General features: G+C 47.3%; 1 protein-coding gene across 1 annotated transcript in view; it reads right to left on the reverse strand.

Moving 5' to 3' along the window:
• RNF165 (ring finger protein 165) overlaps positions 1-16,624 on the reverse strand; it is a 38,653-nt gene that overhangs the window by 10,348 nt on the left and 11,681 nt on the right. The window contains exons 5-7 of the mRNA XM_015407103.1: positions 7,147-7,276; positions 4,808-4,912; positions 4,577-4,648 (exon numbers count right to left, since the gene is read on the reverse strand). Of these exons, the coding sequence (XP_015262589.1) occupies positions 4,577-4,648; positions 4,808-4,912; positions 7,147-7,276 (307 nt within the window). The remainder of the gene's footprint in view (positions 1-4,576; positions 4,649-4,807; positions 4,913-7,146; positions 7,277-16,624) is intronic.

Raw genomic sequence — 16,624 nt, forward strand, 5'->3', positions numbered from 1 at the left:
TGAGACACCTTTGGGTAGTGAAGGGCGGGGTATAAATCTCTTGCTATAGTCCTGATAAGAGCTGTCCTTGAAAAAAAGCAGTTTCTGTTAGAGCTCTCTCAGCCCCACCCACCTCACAGGGTGTCTGTTGTGGGAAGGGAAAGGAGTTTGTAAGCCGCTCTGAGACACCTTTGGGTAGTGAAAGGCAGGGTATAAATCCAATTTCTTCTTCTTCTTCTTTTACCTCACAGGGTGTCTGTTGTGGGGAGGGGGAGGGAGAGGAGTTTGTAAGCCGCTCTGAGACTCCTTTGGGTAGTGAAGGGCGGGGTATAAATCCAATCTCCTCCTCCTCCTCCTCCTGCTTGTCAGGGATGCTCTAGGCTGATCCTGCATTGAGCAGGGGGTTGGATTAGATGGCCTGTCTGGCCCCTTCCAACTCTGCGACTCTTTGATTCTAAAAGCAGCCCCTGGAATAAGGGCAGCCAACCAGCGGCTTGCGGACTATAGGGATTTGGCCCTTGGTAAACCAACCCAATTTAAACCATTATTTTGATTATTATTATTTATAGAAAACCAAAATGAGCCTGCGATTTGTCTAATAAAAATGTGTGTGAAAGAGATTCTATACCCTACTACTGTGGTTTATCATTTCTCTACTCCCTCTCGGATACAGGACTGTCGGGCCCACGCGTAGGCTTTCCAGGTGCCTGCTAATGGCTAGCAAACTCCTGGTAATCGTTACGGTTGCCCGCCAGCGGTCATCGGGTCAGCAAGCAGAAGCAGGCTGGCAAAATGGGGGGGGGGGATCTTTGTTGCCATGCAAATGACATCACTGGGGCAACACTCTAGCACTTACTCAGAAACTCCATAGTGTTTGGGGGCAAGGGGTAGAGCATTGCCCCGGTGCAATGCCAGGTCGCACCAGAAGTGACATCATCGTGGAGTGACGGAGATCTCCCTGCAATAAGTACCCACTTCCCTCTGTCTCCCGCCAGTTCCCAACCCTATGCCCGATCTGGGCAAAGAGACTGAGTGGCTCAGCCAATCTGGCCACCTGGATCCATTGTTGCCAGAGGCACAGCCTTTTACTCTTGGCTAGCCACTTTCTAACCTGAACCAAAGTCCCCAAAAGTCAAGCACTCTCAGCTTGAACCACAGAGTCAGGCTGCAAGTACTCTGCAAAAAGGGATTTCATATTCAGGTGACAGCCAGGCAACCTCACAGCAAACTCCCAGTCTTCCCCCTCCACCCAGCAGAGATATGCTTATGGAATAACAGTAGGTTCCACCAGATGAAGTATCTACATTTCTAAAAGCTATTCAGAGGCCACCTGGCAAATAGCCCTGTCTCCGGAACCTCACCCAGCGCTTTTTGTGTGTCATCTCATGTCTATGTGTGAATTCTTTGTCCTTCCTGGCTCCATCCCTCAAGATACTAGGATAAACCGATCAAGCCTTCAAATAATTAACGATCCCTCCTGACACTAATCAGGGACCCATCTCCCACCTTTTGTCTATACTTGGGAACCTTTTTGGGAAACTATACTTGGGAAACACCCTGGCAGGACAATTAGTGGTCAGAAAACTAATTCAACTGGCCACCCAGCACCTGGCTGATCTAATTAAGGCTTTTCTTAAGCCTGACTCTGCCTCTCTGGAACTTCATTGGTCACATCCAGGCTTCTCATGTCAGTTTGGGATCCGTCTCACACAGAGGCAGCTGAAAAGACAGCCGTTAATTAATTAATTCAAGAAGTTTAATTAATTAATTTAAGAAATGGAATTATTCCCATTCCACCCATTTGTCAGGTGGACTTCCAGCAATGTATTTGGATCTCCAAGATTAATTTTGATGACATTCGAACAGATGCAAGTCACCGTCCCCCCCCCCAACAACAGTTAATTCAAGAAAATTAATTATTCCCACTCCTCTCATTCTTCATCTGGAGTTCCAGAAAATGGATCTCCCAGATTAATTTTGACATGGCTTGGAGGCTTCTGTCCCTCAAGGCATACTTAGGCCTAGTTTTAATTTACTCAGGTTTAGGCCTAGTTTTAATTTACTCAGGCTTAGGCCTAGTTTTAATCATGTCTGGGCTGTATCACCTCAGACTCCAGGATGTGGGGGGGGGCGCTCACATGTTTGACTGTTCCTCCCTTGGAAAAAATGTTATGATAACATAGAAAACCATTAAGAAGAAGAAGAGCTCTAGCTTTACAGTCTCACTGGTGCACTTGTTTCCAACATGGAGGGAATATTTTACCCCGGCCCTCGGTGAGCAACAGGGTGGCCAAGTATCAAGGTCTGGCCAGAAATTTCATGGTTTAAGTATCTTTCTCATAACTCCAGACAAAGGAGAAAATTTTGAGGAGAACAGAAACTGGAGGTCTGGCTGCTCTTTGGGCATCTTTCTCTGCTATACTCGGTTAAAGTGGTTTCATAAAGTGCTTTGGCTGAAGCTAGGCTTAACAGGTGCCTGCTAATGATGGGCAAACTCCTGGTAATTCTTTCTGATGCCCGCTGATACTCATCAGGTTGGTGGGTGGAAGCAGGCCGGCAAAACAGGGGGCGGGGGGCGGCAATCTTCACCAGCACGCAATGATGTCACTTCTGGTGTGATTCGGAAGGGCCAGCAATCACACTAGGGTGACGCTCTAGCAGCACGCACCTAGAAACGGGTTTTCTGGCCGTTCCTAGAGCTACCAGTGTCACTTCTGGGTAGCTCTAGGAATCACCGGGAACTATAGGGTCAGAACCGCAAATAGAAGACATCTCAGGTACAACAATCTCTCGACAACCTGAAGTAATCCTTCTGGAAACAGGCCGACTGAGTCACTTAGATAAATTTAAACAAACCATGATAGCAACTCTATTGTCGATTGCTAAGATATAAATAGCAAGGAAATGGAGAAAAGCAAAAGGCCCCTCTTTAGTGGACTGGTACAATGGTATATGGACTCGTTTTGTTTGGGGGAAATTAGACCAGTCCTCGGGACTGCAGAACTTAGATGCTTATTATAAAAACGGTCTGGTTCCCGATCATACAGTTCCTTCAAGAAAAGAAAATTATGTCATCCAATCTTTTCTTTCGTGAGCTACTTTATTTTTAAAGAAGGCTTTTAGAAAATATAAGAGTAGTTGTGTAGTTTCTCAGGTAAGTTTTGTTGTAATTATTGTACTGGAATGAAATTTGTATTATCACACCGGTCTTATTTATCGTATTGCTTTTGTTTGATATTTTAATAAATTCTGAAAAAAATAAAAAAAAGAACTTCCTCTAAGTAGACAAGGTTCTATTTGTCTTTTGAATTTTTCTCCCCAATTTCTGCCTGCCAATCAGGTGAGCATAAGTGGGTAAGGGCTCCAATTTGTAAGGGAAAATGGGAACCCTATGTACTTATTTTATTTGTACTGTGTGTGCAGATTAGAGTCCACGCACTTAACCACTACACCAAACTACCACTACACTAACCACTACACCAAACTGGTGGCCTACTTCTGGTGTAGAGGTTATTTACTACACATGGAAAGTTCCTGGTTCAATCCCTGGCAACTTCATTTTGGGACATTCCCCTGGCACCTTCAACAAAACTTGTAGCAGAATTCTTCCCTCCCTTATTCAGTCCTCGGCTATTAATTACCATCTCTCTGCTGATAATTTCCAGTTATGTTTTGCTCTAGCTGACCTGCCCTTGCCTCCTTTTCTTATTCTTCATCAGTCTCCTTGAAGTCTATTCGTGGCTGCCCGCTCATTCTTTGAAACGAAATCTTTCCAAGCCCCAAATATTTTTGTCCCCCCCCCTCCCCCAGATTTTTCTCCTGGGTTTTGTTTGTTTATGGATGAGACTGCCATTTCTCCTTCGCTTCAAACTAGAGGACTCTGTGTTATTTTTAATTCTTCTCTTTTTCTCTCCATCCTTTCTTTTCACAGTCATTAGCACTTTATTATTATGATGAAGTGGGGGCCCTCAAAAAAGTGTTGTGAATTATCTAGAAGAAAAAGAAAAAGATTTATACCCCGCCCTTCACTACCTGAAGGAGTCTCAGAGCGGCTGACAATCTCCTTTCCCTTCCCTCTCCCCACAACAGACTTCCTGTGAGCAATGCTCCCTCTAAGCTGTGGAGTCTTGTGAGCAAAACATTTTACTTTGTGAGCTACTGGCATTAAAGTTGTGAGCGAGCAATTTGGCTACTACATTCATTAGTTTGCTCTGGAGCCCTCCTTCCTGAGCTAAGACAAAAATGTGTGAGCCAGAGGCTAAAAAACTGAGCTAACTCACACTAACTCAGCTTAGAGGGAACACCGCCTGTGAGGTAGGTGGGGGTGAAAGAGCTCTTTGGAGAACTGCTTTTGAGAGAACAGCTCTGAGGGAACTTGTGACTGACCCAAGGTCACACCAGCCAGCTGCATGTGGAGGAGTAGGGAATCAAACCCGGTTCCCCCAGATTAGAGTCCACACTCCCTTCTGTGATCGCCTCCTGCCCTACTGCTGTTTCCAACTGGGAATATTTATTTTTTTTCCTTTCACGCCTGCAGTTTCCTCCAGGTCTGCAGAAACTCTCCCCCCCCCCTTTGTGGCTGGCCTCATTGTGTTACTTTGACGGTCTGCACATGGGCCAGTCTCTTTGCTGTTAAAGGGTTTATCATCCCTTTCCTCTCCTCGTCCCTCTGAAAGACAAGACGGATCAAACACAATGGCGATCAATAATGCCTGTTCATTATGTAGTTACAATTAATCAATGCGAAGTACACACAGAGGCTGAATTAAGAAACAACGTGCACACGAGTCCCTTGGGAAAGGGTCTTGTTTCACACAGGAGGACTTACTTCATAACTCTCCCTCACGGCGGACGTGTGTCTGTTTGGATTCAATCCCTGAAGAGCAAGAAGCTGAAGCTGAGGATAGGGGTAGTTTCTGATTTCATGGATCACCTGCAAGGTGGAGAAACTTTGATTTAAAAAACAACAACACACCAACGAACTCAATTCTGGAAATCTGTCCTAGGACAGGTTAAATCTATCACAGACTTGGACATTCCCATTACACTGGGAAATCTATTTTTGAATGGATGCGCTGCAAGGAATTGTTCTTCCTCCAAATTGGAAAGGGTCTCTTTTCTACTTTCTGCTGCTAAAACTGTCATTGCCACAAATTGGAAAAGGGTGGTGATACCCACCCTCTCACATTGGCATAAAAAGTTGTGGGACTTTTACATTACGGTTAAGTTTACGGATAATCTCATGCATTCTGACAAACAATCCTCATCCTCTAAAAAGAAGAGAAAAAGAGATTGGATTTATACCCTGCCCTTCACTCGGAGTCTCAGAGCAGCTTACAAACTCCCATCCCTTCCCCTCCCCTCCCCACAACAGACACCCTGTGAGGTAGGTGGGGCTGAGAGAGCTCTTTCCAGAACTGCCCTTGAGAGAACATGTCTGACAGAACTATGGTTTGCCCAAGGTCATCCAACAGCTGCAAGTGGAGAAGTGGGGCATCAAACCCAGTTCTCCCAGATTAGAGTCCACACATTTAACCACTACACTAAACTGGCTCTCTAACTTTACCTCTATGTGGTTCCCCATTTTGGAATATCTAGTTTCTCAACAGGAAATTCCCAAACTGATAGATGAACTTCATTTGTGGTGAAATTTATATTCTAGTCTTTATATCCTGCAATTTAATGTTCATATATTGCTATAATTTTTCACAACCTCTTACTTCTCCCTGTACTACCTTCTCCGTTATAAAACCAATTGTATACGTTGAATATTTTCTTACTGATATACCACGCATCATTCACAAAAATTCAATAAAACATTAATTGGAAGGAAAAAAAACCCAACAAAACAGAGACCGATTTCCCACAAGCCGCTGCTCCACCCTCGCTCGTCCCTTTCCCCTTTTAAGCGTCAATTTCCCACTACTTGCTGCGCAGCTGACCCGCAACTTCACCCGATTTTCCCTGTGACTTCTTGATCCTGTTTTTTGAGGATCGAAAAGATGCAGGGGAAATTGGGTGAAGCTGCGAGTCAAAATGCGGCCACGCAGCAAGTCGTGGGAAATTGACGAATACAATTGGGGGAAGGGAAGAGCGAGGGCGGCGCAGCTGCTTGTGGGAAATCGGTCAGAATGTGACACACAAGTGAGGAACACTGGGTATCTCCTATTCTTTTGCCCTGACCTGGGTGGCCGAAGCTAGCCTGATCTTGTCCGATCATGGCAGCTAAGCAAGGTAGGCAGGGCTTTTTTTGTAGAAAAAGCCCAGCAGGAACTCATTAGCATAATAGGCCACACCGAATAGCAGAAACTCATCAGCCTATTGGGCCACACCACTGACATCACCACTCATTAGCATATTAGGCCGCACCCCCATGTTACCAGAAGTGTGGTCATCCAGCCACACCCACCTTTTGCTTCTTATTCTGTTTACCTTGTTTGTTGTCAAAACCCAGGGCTTTTTGCATGTTAGGCCACACACCCCTAATGTAGCCAATCCGAATGAGTTTCTGCTGTTGGGTGTGGTCTATTATGCTAATGAGTTCCTGCTGGGTGTGGCCAACTCAGGAGCCAGCCGGAACTCTGTTCCTGTGCGTTCCCGCCCAAAAATAGCCCTGAAGGTAGGCAAGCTAAGCAAGTTAGTACTTGGATGGGAGACCACCAAGGAAGTCCAGGGTCACTAAGCAGAGGCAGGCAATGGCCAACCACCTCTTCTTCTTGTGTAGGATTTTCCCCAGAGAGGAATGTTCAAGATTGTTCCCCTGAAGTGGTAGAGTCCTGGAACTAGCGTTTCCAGGCTTGGTCTGGCAACCGGCGGAAGATGGGGGGAGGCGAGTACTTACTGTGTGGGGGGGTTTAAGGGTGTCGATCTTCATCACCGTGCGATGACATCACTTCCGGCACAACCCGGAAGTGCCAGCGTCACACCATGCTGATGCTCTAGGACCAGGTTGTGGCAGAAATGTCGTCATTGTGCAATGATGAAGATCACACGCTCACACCTGTTTTGCTGGTCGGCTTCTGTCCGCCAACCAGATGAGCATCAACTGCAGGCACCAACAACAATGACCCAGAGTTTGCCTGCCATTCGTGGGCACCTGGTGAGCCGACCTGGAACAGTTTCCCCATGTGACCAAACAGGCTTCAGATAGGACGCTGCTCCACTCACCATTTGCGTTGAGGATGTGCTTCGGGGGAAATGGTGTATCCTTTGAGTAGCTAAGTAATGCTGATAATGCTGTGGGACAGACCTCACTTGGAACTGATTGTGAGTCAAACCGGCATCGACGCTGAGGTCCCTGGAAGGAAGGAACCCAAACAAAGAATGACTTTCCGTCTTGCTTTCTGGACACAGCCGAACACGCGGAGTCAGGTTGCCACGCCTCAGTTGCTAGGAATTGGGACCTACCTTCCTTTACCAACTCATTTGCCACCCAAGCCACACACACTGGTGCCATTTAGGGTCGCCAGGTGCGGTTGACGGGCTGGTGGGGGACTTTCCGGGAGAGGAAAAGTATGATTGAACTCTGAAGGGAGTTCCGGCTGTCACATTTAAAGGGACGGCGTTCCTTTTAAATGCCTTCTCTCCTTTGGAAATAAAAGGGACGGGGGCAACTTCTTTTGGGGCTCATGGAATTGGACCCCTTGGTCCAATCTTTTTTTAAAACTTGGGAGGTTTGTTTCTTTTAGGAGAGGCACCAGATGCTGTGCTGAAAATTTGGTGCCTCTACCTCAAAAAACTGCCCCCTCAGAGCCCCCGATAGCCCCGGATTGATTCTTCATTATACCCTACGGGGACCAGTCTCCATAGGGTATAATGGAGCACTGAGGAGACATCCCCCCCCCTACTATCTGAAGCGGGGGGACAGCCTCCAAAACCGGGGATCCCCGGCTCCCAACTGGGTATTGGGAACCAGGCAGCCATTGTGTGGCAGCCATTTTGCGCCAAAGGTGCCCACAGACTCAAAAAGGTTGGGGACCTCTGCCCCAGAATACCATGGCACTTGAGGGAGGGGTTTCAGTGAAGAAGAGGAGGAGGAGGAGATTGGATTTATACCCCGCCCTTCACTACCCAAAGGTGTCTCAGAGCGGCTTACAAACTCCTTCCCCTCCCCCTCCCCACAACAGACACCCTGTGAGGTGGGTGGGGCTGAGAGAGCTCTGACAGAAACTGCTCTTTTTCAAGGACAGCTCTTATCAGAACTACGGCTTGCCCAAGGTCATCCAGCCAGGTGCAAGTGGAGGAGCAGGGAATCAAACCCGGTCTTCCCAGATTAGAGTCCGCGCACTTAACCACTACACCAGAGGAGGAATCAGCAAAAATTGCTCTCCCCTCTTCCAGGAGCAGAAGCATCTACTGCCAGCAGAAGGAGAGGTTAGGATTCTAGCCATGTTGCCCATTTCCTTCCCCGCTGGCATGATATTAAACATTTATACTGATAGCTTGAAGGAAATGCAATCACCCCTCGCTGGTTAATTAAACCCGCACGAAAAATTTGCTCCTTCCATTTTTAGAGATAAAAGGCAATGCTGGCGGGGAGGGAAGTCAGTCTCCAGCTCCCCGTAAATTAGGTTAAATCTTCCCCCCCCTTTCTGCGTACACCCCTCCCCCTGTGCTGCCGCTTAATATCTATTGTTCTTCCCTCTTTCTAGGAATAGCTGCATGAGTAGGGTTGCCAGATCTCCCTGGTCCCGTGGGGATTTCCCGATTTGGGGGGGCTCCTTCCCTCCCCCAGCCAACTGGCTGGAAGGGGGGAAGCCCCGCCCCCAAGAGCGACCACCCGACAACCCCCTACTACAAGATTTAACGGGCCCTCCAGATGGCCCTTTAAATCTTGCAGAAGGAGGAAGAGGGGTGGCCACGTGTGCCTGCACCCCCCCCCCACACACACCCCTCTTCCCATCAGCGTTTAAAGAGATGCTGTTTGGAAGAGACGGGGCCGTGCACCCAAAAGGCTGCCGGCGGCTCAGGGTTTGCAAGGCAGGTGCAAGTGGCAACCCGCTCTTCTAAAGCAGGGGCTGTCCATGCCTGCCCAACAAGCAGCAAGATCGCCACTTGCAAGACAAGCGTGAGCGGCTCCTGCTGCAAAAGAGTGGAAGCTGCTCACGCTTTCCCTGCGAGTGGCGATCTCATAGCTCACAGGCAGGGGTCATTTCGTAAAAAAGGAGAGGCAGGAGCTCATTAGCATCACTCATTAGCTTGACTTATTTGCATATGCCACACCCCCTGACATCACCGGAAGTGTGTCAGAAGGCACCACCCACCGCTCAGGCGCCACTGGACTGTTTTGGATTGCTAGATATCAGGTGTGGGGGGGAATGTGCAGATCTGTCCTCACGGAGGAGGGAGAGCTTGTACCTGAATAAACGTGGTCTTAAAGGTGCCACTGGACTGTTTTGGGCCGGGGTGGGGGTGGGGTGGGGGCTCTGCAACTTCCCTGGCTGCTTCTTGCTCTGACTGAGGGCTGCTGGGAGCAGGGGGCGGGCCTTGTTGCATGCGCCCACCCCCTGGGCTCTTTACTGCCGGAGCTCCGCTCCTGTGCGCTCCTGCAGGAAATGACCCCTGCTCACAGGGCAGGCATGAGCGGCACCCACTCGTGCCAGCCCTGCAGGCAGCAAAGACTTGCAGGACAGGCACAGGCAGTCCCCGCTTTCCCCCAACCATTTAAAAGGAAGGTTCCCTTTAAATGATTGGAGGAAAGTGGGGAGGGGCATGCGCACATGGCACAGCATCCGTGACGCGATGACCATGTGACATCATCACATTGGGGCGGCCACTCCCCCTCCAGGCACGCTCCACAGATCCCCCCACTGGGGGGGAAATACAACCTGGCAACCCTATGCATGAGAAATCCCAACCAATCACATAGTGAGCAAGAAGAAGAAGAGGAGGAGGAGGAGGAGGAGGAGAAGGAGGAGGAGGAGATTGGATTTATACCTAGCCCTTCACTCGGAGTCTCAGAGCTGCTTACGAACTCTTTTCCCTCCCCCTCCCCACAACAGATACCCTGTGAGGTAGGCGGGGATGAGAGAACTCTTTCCAGAATTGTCCTTGAGAGAACAGCTCTGACAGAACTATGGCTTGCCCAAGGTCATCCAGCAGCTGCAAGTGGAGGAGTGGGGAATCAAACCTGGTTCTCCCAGATTAGAGTCCGTGCACTTAACCACTACACAGCCAATCAGATCCGGCTACATGATGATGTCCCCAAGAGTAAATGAAGCCAATGGTGAGTGAGGGCAACATCCCCTGCTTTTAACCCAGCACTTGCCCTGAACCTGCAAGCACCCTTCAATTGCAGAAGAGTTGTTCCCTTCTCCAAAACATGTACCCTCTCCTTGAGCTCAGCCTGACAGATATTCCAGGAGTAGCTTGTTTTGTCTCCCTTCATTGGGTGGAATGAACAAGACCCCTAAGGCAAAGTGAGTCATTGAAAGAGTTACATTCTGGGCTCGATTTGTTATATACATCGGCCACGTGAGTGTTCAAAGCACTACAGGATAGCAGAAAGGGAAGAAACACAGAGAAGCCAATTCAAGGTTCGGCAGGATATCCAAGGAGAGATGGACTGTTACATTCCTGCAGCCGCTTAAATTATTTTTATATGTATTGTTTTATTATTTAAAGGGATACAAAATGAAAAGGGAGAAAGGGGGAAATGAAAAGCATAAAACATCATTTGTTAAACATATTTTAAGGACGTTGCATAAAAAGCATTAAAAAGTATCATAACAAATCAAAATAGGGTAAGATCACCGATACTTCAACATAATATATTTCCGTGTATATTTCCATTAAGGGCTGCGGTGGCTCAGTGGTTAAGATGCTGAGCTGCAGACCGGAAGGTCGGTAGTTCAGCAGTTCGAGACCCGAGTTCCGCATGACGGAGTGAGCTCCCGTCTCTGGCTCCAGCTCCTGCCAACCTAGCAGTTCGAAAGCAAGAAATTGCAAGTTGATAAATAGGTACCACTTCGGTGGGAAGGTAACAGCGTTCCGTGCGCCTCGGCATCTAGTCATGATGGCCACATGACCATGGAATATAAAAGAGGGAGTAAATGAAGGGGTTTTTTTGTCTCTTGCTAGGATTGCTGTTTGTTAAAGCAATCTGAATAGATTCGATAACAACTGAGATCTTGTTAGCAAGGATATAGGAGATATAGGTCAGGTGAGAATAGTTAGATCTAGATTGGCTTTAATTTATTCATCTACCTTCAATGAAATGGCTTATAAATATCTAGGTACTCAATATTCTAATATATAGCTCCGTAGGAAGGTATTTGATAACTTAATAATAGAATAATTTTGGGGAGCTATGTAGAGATATATGAAATACGCGATTCGTAAAATAAATAAGATGATAAATTAATAGAGAGATAAAATGAATAACTTATTATTAATTGTATGATAACTATCTTGGATGTGTTAAAATATGTGATTACTTTGTTATGTTTGTTTTGAAAATCAATAAAAAGGTTATTTAAAAAAAGGAAATGTCTTCGGACAGCGCTGGCTCTTCAGCATGGAAACAGAGATGAGCATCGCATTGCATCCCTAGAGTCAGATTCGGCTGGCTTTCGAGCAAGGGGAAGCTTTACCTTTACTTTATATTTCCATAATTTCCTATCTATAGGGCTAGGTAGGGAAGCGTATAAGCAAGAAACAGAAAAAAAGAAAAGATTTTCCTTATCTTTATACAAGGTTTATCCTATCATATAATAACCAGTGAATGTGTAATTATAAAAGATTAATGAGCATCGCTACGAGAATATGATGATACGATCTGAGTCTTAATCAATCTAAATCTCTTTGCAACTCCTCTAACAGCTTTATCTAGTCTGTGTAGTTTCTTCATTCTTAATCCAAGGGCCGGCCCCTCGCTTGCCTGACCTGATCACGGGATCCACACCTGTCTGGTCCCTGAGATTCCGCACCAAGCGTGCTCAGAGGCAGGCTAGACGTTAACAGCAGCTACGGGTCCAACACATTGGCCACCAACACCATTTTAGAGAAGATGTTGTCTGTTTTAAACAAATGAGGGCTTGATCCTGATTGAGCCTGTGGCATGGAGAGACTGGGATGCCAGCCTCCAGGTGGGGCCTGGGGATCCCCCGGAATTACAGCTCATCTCCAGACTACAGAGATCAGCTCCCCTGGAGAGAATGGAGAGGGAGAAGAAGAGGAGAAGGAGGAGATTGGATTTATGCCCCCGCCCTTCACTACCCAAAGGAGTCTCAGAGCGGCTGACAAACTCCTTTCCCTTCCCCTCCCCACAACAGACACCCTGTGAGGTAGGTGGGGCTGAGAGAGCTCTGACAGAGACTGCTCTTTTTCAAGGACCGCTCTTATCAGAACTATGGCTTGCCCAAGATATAGGAGATATATAGGATATAGGATATAGGAGATATAGGTCAGGTGAGAATAGTTAGATCTAGATTGGCTTTAATTTATTCATCTACCTTCAATGAAATGGCTTATAAATATCTAGGTATTCAATATTCTAATATATAGCTCCGTAGGAAGGTATTTGATAACTTAATAAAGTTAATAGAATAATTTTTGGGGGAGCTATGTAGAGATATATGAAATACGCGATTTGTAAAATAAATAAGATGATCAATTAATAGAGAGATAAAATGAATAACATTATTAATTGCATGATAACTATCTTGGATGTGTTAAAAATATGTGATTACTTTGTTATGTTTGTTTTGAAAATCAATAAAAAGGTTATTTTTTAAAAAAGGAAATGTCTTCGGACAGCACTGGCTCTTCAGCTTGGAAACAGAGATGAGCATCGCATCAGAGCGGCTGACAAACTATTTGAGGTGCAAGTGGAAGAGTGGGGAATCAAACCCGGTTCTCCCAGATTAGAGTCCGTGCATTTAAGAAGAAGAAGAGATTGGATTTATACCCCGCCCTTCACTACCCAAAGGAGTCTCAGAGTGGCTTACAAACTCCTTTCCCTTCCCCTCCCCACCACAGACACCCTATGAGGTAGGTGGGGCTGAGAGAGCTCTGACAGAAACTGCTCCTTTCCAAGGACAGCTCTTATCAGAACTATGGCTTGCCCAGGGTCATCCAGCCAGGTGCGAGTGGAAGAGTGGGGAATCAAACCCGGTTCTCCCGGATTAGAGTCCGTGCACTTAACCACGACACCAAACTGGCTCTCTGGTGGGTGGGCTCTGTGGCATTGTACCCCACTGAGGTCTCTGTTCTCCCCAGGCTCCATCCCCAAATCCCCAGGAGTTTCCCAACCTGGATCTGGCAACCCTGCCCTTCCAATCCCCTGCACGTGGCTGAGAGTACCTGGCAACCAGACACTGTCTCCCTTGACTTTGCAAGTACCAAAACAGCCCTCTTCCCCAGTTGTTTTGATACTTGTAAAGGTGTGACAGAAACAAGATTGCCTGGTTGCCCCACACCTTGGGTCCTATCCTCATAGCATTTCTTTAAAAAATGGACAAAACCTTCTCTAAAATGGCAGCAGCCGCCACGCGTTCGTAACATCTAGTTTCTGTGCTCAGAATACATTCAGCAGATCTACAGTCACCCCAACCTCTCCGTTATTTTTGTCTCCCCTTGGGAGAGAGAGCAGCCTTTGTTGATTATATTATCCTAAGCACCACGTACGAGGATATTATTATAACAGTCAATCCACAACAACTTAACTGTAGGCTTATTGGTTTGCTTCAGCATTTATCATGATTCCAAGAGTCCACTGACTGATATTCTGGGTGGGGGCCCAGGAGGAGAGTCAACAGGGGACAAAAGGATGGCACATCGTGTAGACTGGAGAAAGACAGACAGCAACAGACACGGCACAGGGAGGCAATGGTATGAAGCCCCACATACTATCTGCTGAAAGCTTTAGTTTCGAAAGACCAGACATAATGTCACAGATATAGCCAGAAACAGGGGTCGTTTCCTGCAGGAGCGCACCGGAGCGGTGCTCCGGCAGTAATGAGCCCAGCAAGCCCCACCCCCCAGCCTTCCCTGGCCCACCCGCCTAAGCAGGCTGGGGGGAAGCGAAGAGAGAAGGCCTTCCAAGGCAGAAGCGGATGGGTGGGGGAAGGCCTGTTGAGGGCCCCCCTGGCCTTCCCTGGCCCGCATGCCTAGGCGGGTGGGCCGGGGAAGGCCTTCCAAGCTGCAGGGAGGCATCACTTCCAGTGATGTCAGGGGGTGTGGCATATACTAATGAGCTGTTATGCCAATAGCCTATTAGATATGCTAATGAGCTCCTGTAGCCAATGTTCCCTCTAAGCTGTAGAGTCCTGTGAGCAAAAATTCTACTTTGTGAGCAGTGTTCCCTCTAAGCTGAGTTAGTGTGAGCTAGCTCACATGAGCTTCACACCCCTGTGCTAAGGCCCAGGTGCAGAAGTGTCTGAGAATAGTAAGAATTTCCATCTCCTCAGAAGAGAAGATATCGTTCCATGACGGAGTGTGTTGGTTAAGGGCCAGCAGGTATTCATATCTATGAGAAACTTGTAATCAGTATTTTTAAACAGCGAGATAAAAAGCATCGAGAATGAACTAACACCTCTTATATATTTTAAGAAGATATAGGTCCCAGTCATACGGGCCAGATTACGCGGGATGGATGCATGGCTCTTTGCGCTGTCACAATTTGCTCCGGCATTACATGATCCGTCGCGACGGCGGTGAAGCAGATTTTTCCCCGTCAGTGGGTGTTTCCGGGGCGCTCCAATGAGGCGAGAGGAGCGCGCTGGAGCAATCACACAAAGGACGTCTATCAGCAGCCCGTCGCAACCCATTTGATAGAAGACTTTTCCAGGTACTTTTTAACTCTGGATCTTCGGCGGTATGCTACAGGTTGGAGACGAGTGCGCCACGCTTGTCAGATGTTTCCATGTGATCACGCTCATATAATCCGCTCGGCATTCGTCCCTCTCGCATGGCTACTTGTGCGTGTGATCGGGGCCATAGATAACTTTGTGTGGTGTTTGAAGTTATAATGTAATTAGTTGGCCAAGAATACGGGCCCTTATCAAGTGGGACGGTTCGCTATGGTTAGGAGTTGATTTTAAGAACCTGTATCCATTTGGGAGGAGCTGCGGTGGCTCAAGTGGTTAAGACGCTGAACTGCGGACTGTGGAAGGTCGGTAGTTCAGCCGTTCGAGACCCGAGTGTGCCGCATGACAGAGTGAGCTCCTGTCTCTAGTTCCAGCTCCTGCCAACCTAGCAGTTCGAAAGCAAGAAATTGCAAGTAGATAAATAGGTACCACTTCAGTGGGAAGGTAACAGCGTTCCGTGCACCTTGATGTTTAGTCATGCCGGCCACATGACAACGGAAATCGTCTTCGGACAGCGCTGGCTCTTCGGCTTTGAAACGGAGATGAGCACCGCAACCCTAGAGTCGGATTCGACTGGCTTTCGAGCAAGGGAACCTTTACCTTTTTATCCATTTGGGAACTGATTCTTCGAGCTTCTTCTCAGAACGAGCTTCTTGCGTGGCATCTGCTTATCTTTGGGTAAAACAGTTTTATTGGCTCGTGTAATTGCTCTCCTTTAATTATCTGTGCAACAGTAATGGATGTTATAATTTCCCGATGCATTAGTCAATGTTAAAGTGCAATAGAGTTATGCTTTAATCGTGGATTAAAATAGAAGGAAAGAGTCTCCCATAGTATCGCTTGTGTAGCAGCAGAGCCACGACAAACCTAAAACATGCTGGTCTTAAGTCCGAAATAATACACTAAACTAAACAACCTAAAACATTGTTGAGCTATACCTCTGGCCAGGTATTAAATGATGCGATACAAGAGATCTCACGAGATGCCTAGGGCTTCTCAGGTGCACCTGCCTATCTGAATCAGGCCTGACTGGAGACATCCAAACAATCCTATTGCATGGAATTCCACATACCTTTCCCACAACTTTTTAATTTTAACAGAGGCCCTTCTAGATGTTGCAAACAGGTGCACCATAATGCCAGGTCAGAAGAACAAGAAGAGTTTGGATTTATACCCCGCCCTTCACTACCCAAAGGTGTCTCAGAGCAGCTTACAAACTCCTTCCCCTTCCCCTCCCCACAACAGACACCCTGTGAGGTAAAAGAAGAAAAAGAGATTGGATTTATACCTCGCCCTTCACTACCCAAAGGTGTCTCAGAGCGGCTGACAAACTCCTTTCCCTTCCCCTCCCCACAACAGACACCCTGTGAGGTAAAAGAAGAAGAAGAAGAGATTGGGTTTATACCCCACCCTTCACTACCCAAAGGAGTCTCAGAGTGGCCTACAAACTCCTTTCCCTTCCCCTCCCTTCACTACCCAAAGGTGTCTCAGAGAGGTGTCTCAGAGCAGTGTCTCAGAGCGGCTTTCCTTTCCCTTCCCCTCCCCACAACAGACACCCTGAGAGGTAAAACAAGAAGAAGAGGAGATTGGATTTATACCCTGCCCTTCACTACCCAAAGGTGTCTCAGAGCGGCCTACAAACTCCTTTCCCTTCCCCTCCCCACAACAGACACCCTGTGAGGTAGAAGAAGAAGAAGAGGAGATTGGGTTTATACCCTGCCCTTCACTACCCAAAGGTGTCTCAGAGCGTCTTGCAAACTCCTTTCCCTTCCCTTCCCCACAACAGACACCCTGTGAGGTAAAAGAAGAAGAAGAAGAGATTGGATTTATAACCCTCT

Source organism: Gekko japonicus, unplaced genomic scaffold (assembly GCF_001447785.1).
Source record: "Gekko japonicus isolate JY-2015 unplaced genomic scaffold, Gekko_japonicus_V1.1 scaffold2969, whole genome shotgun sequence".
Lineage (NCBI taxonomy): Eukaryota > Metazoa > Chordata > Lepidosauria > Squamata > Gekkonidae > Gekko > Gekko japonicus.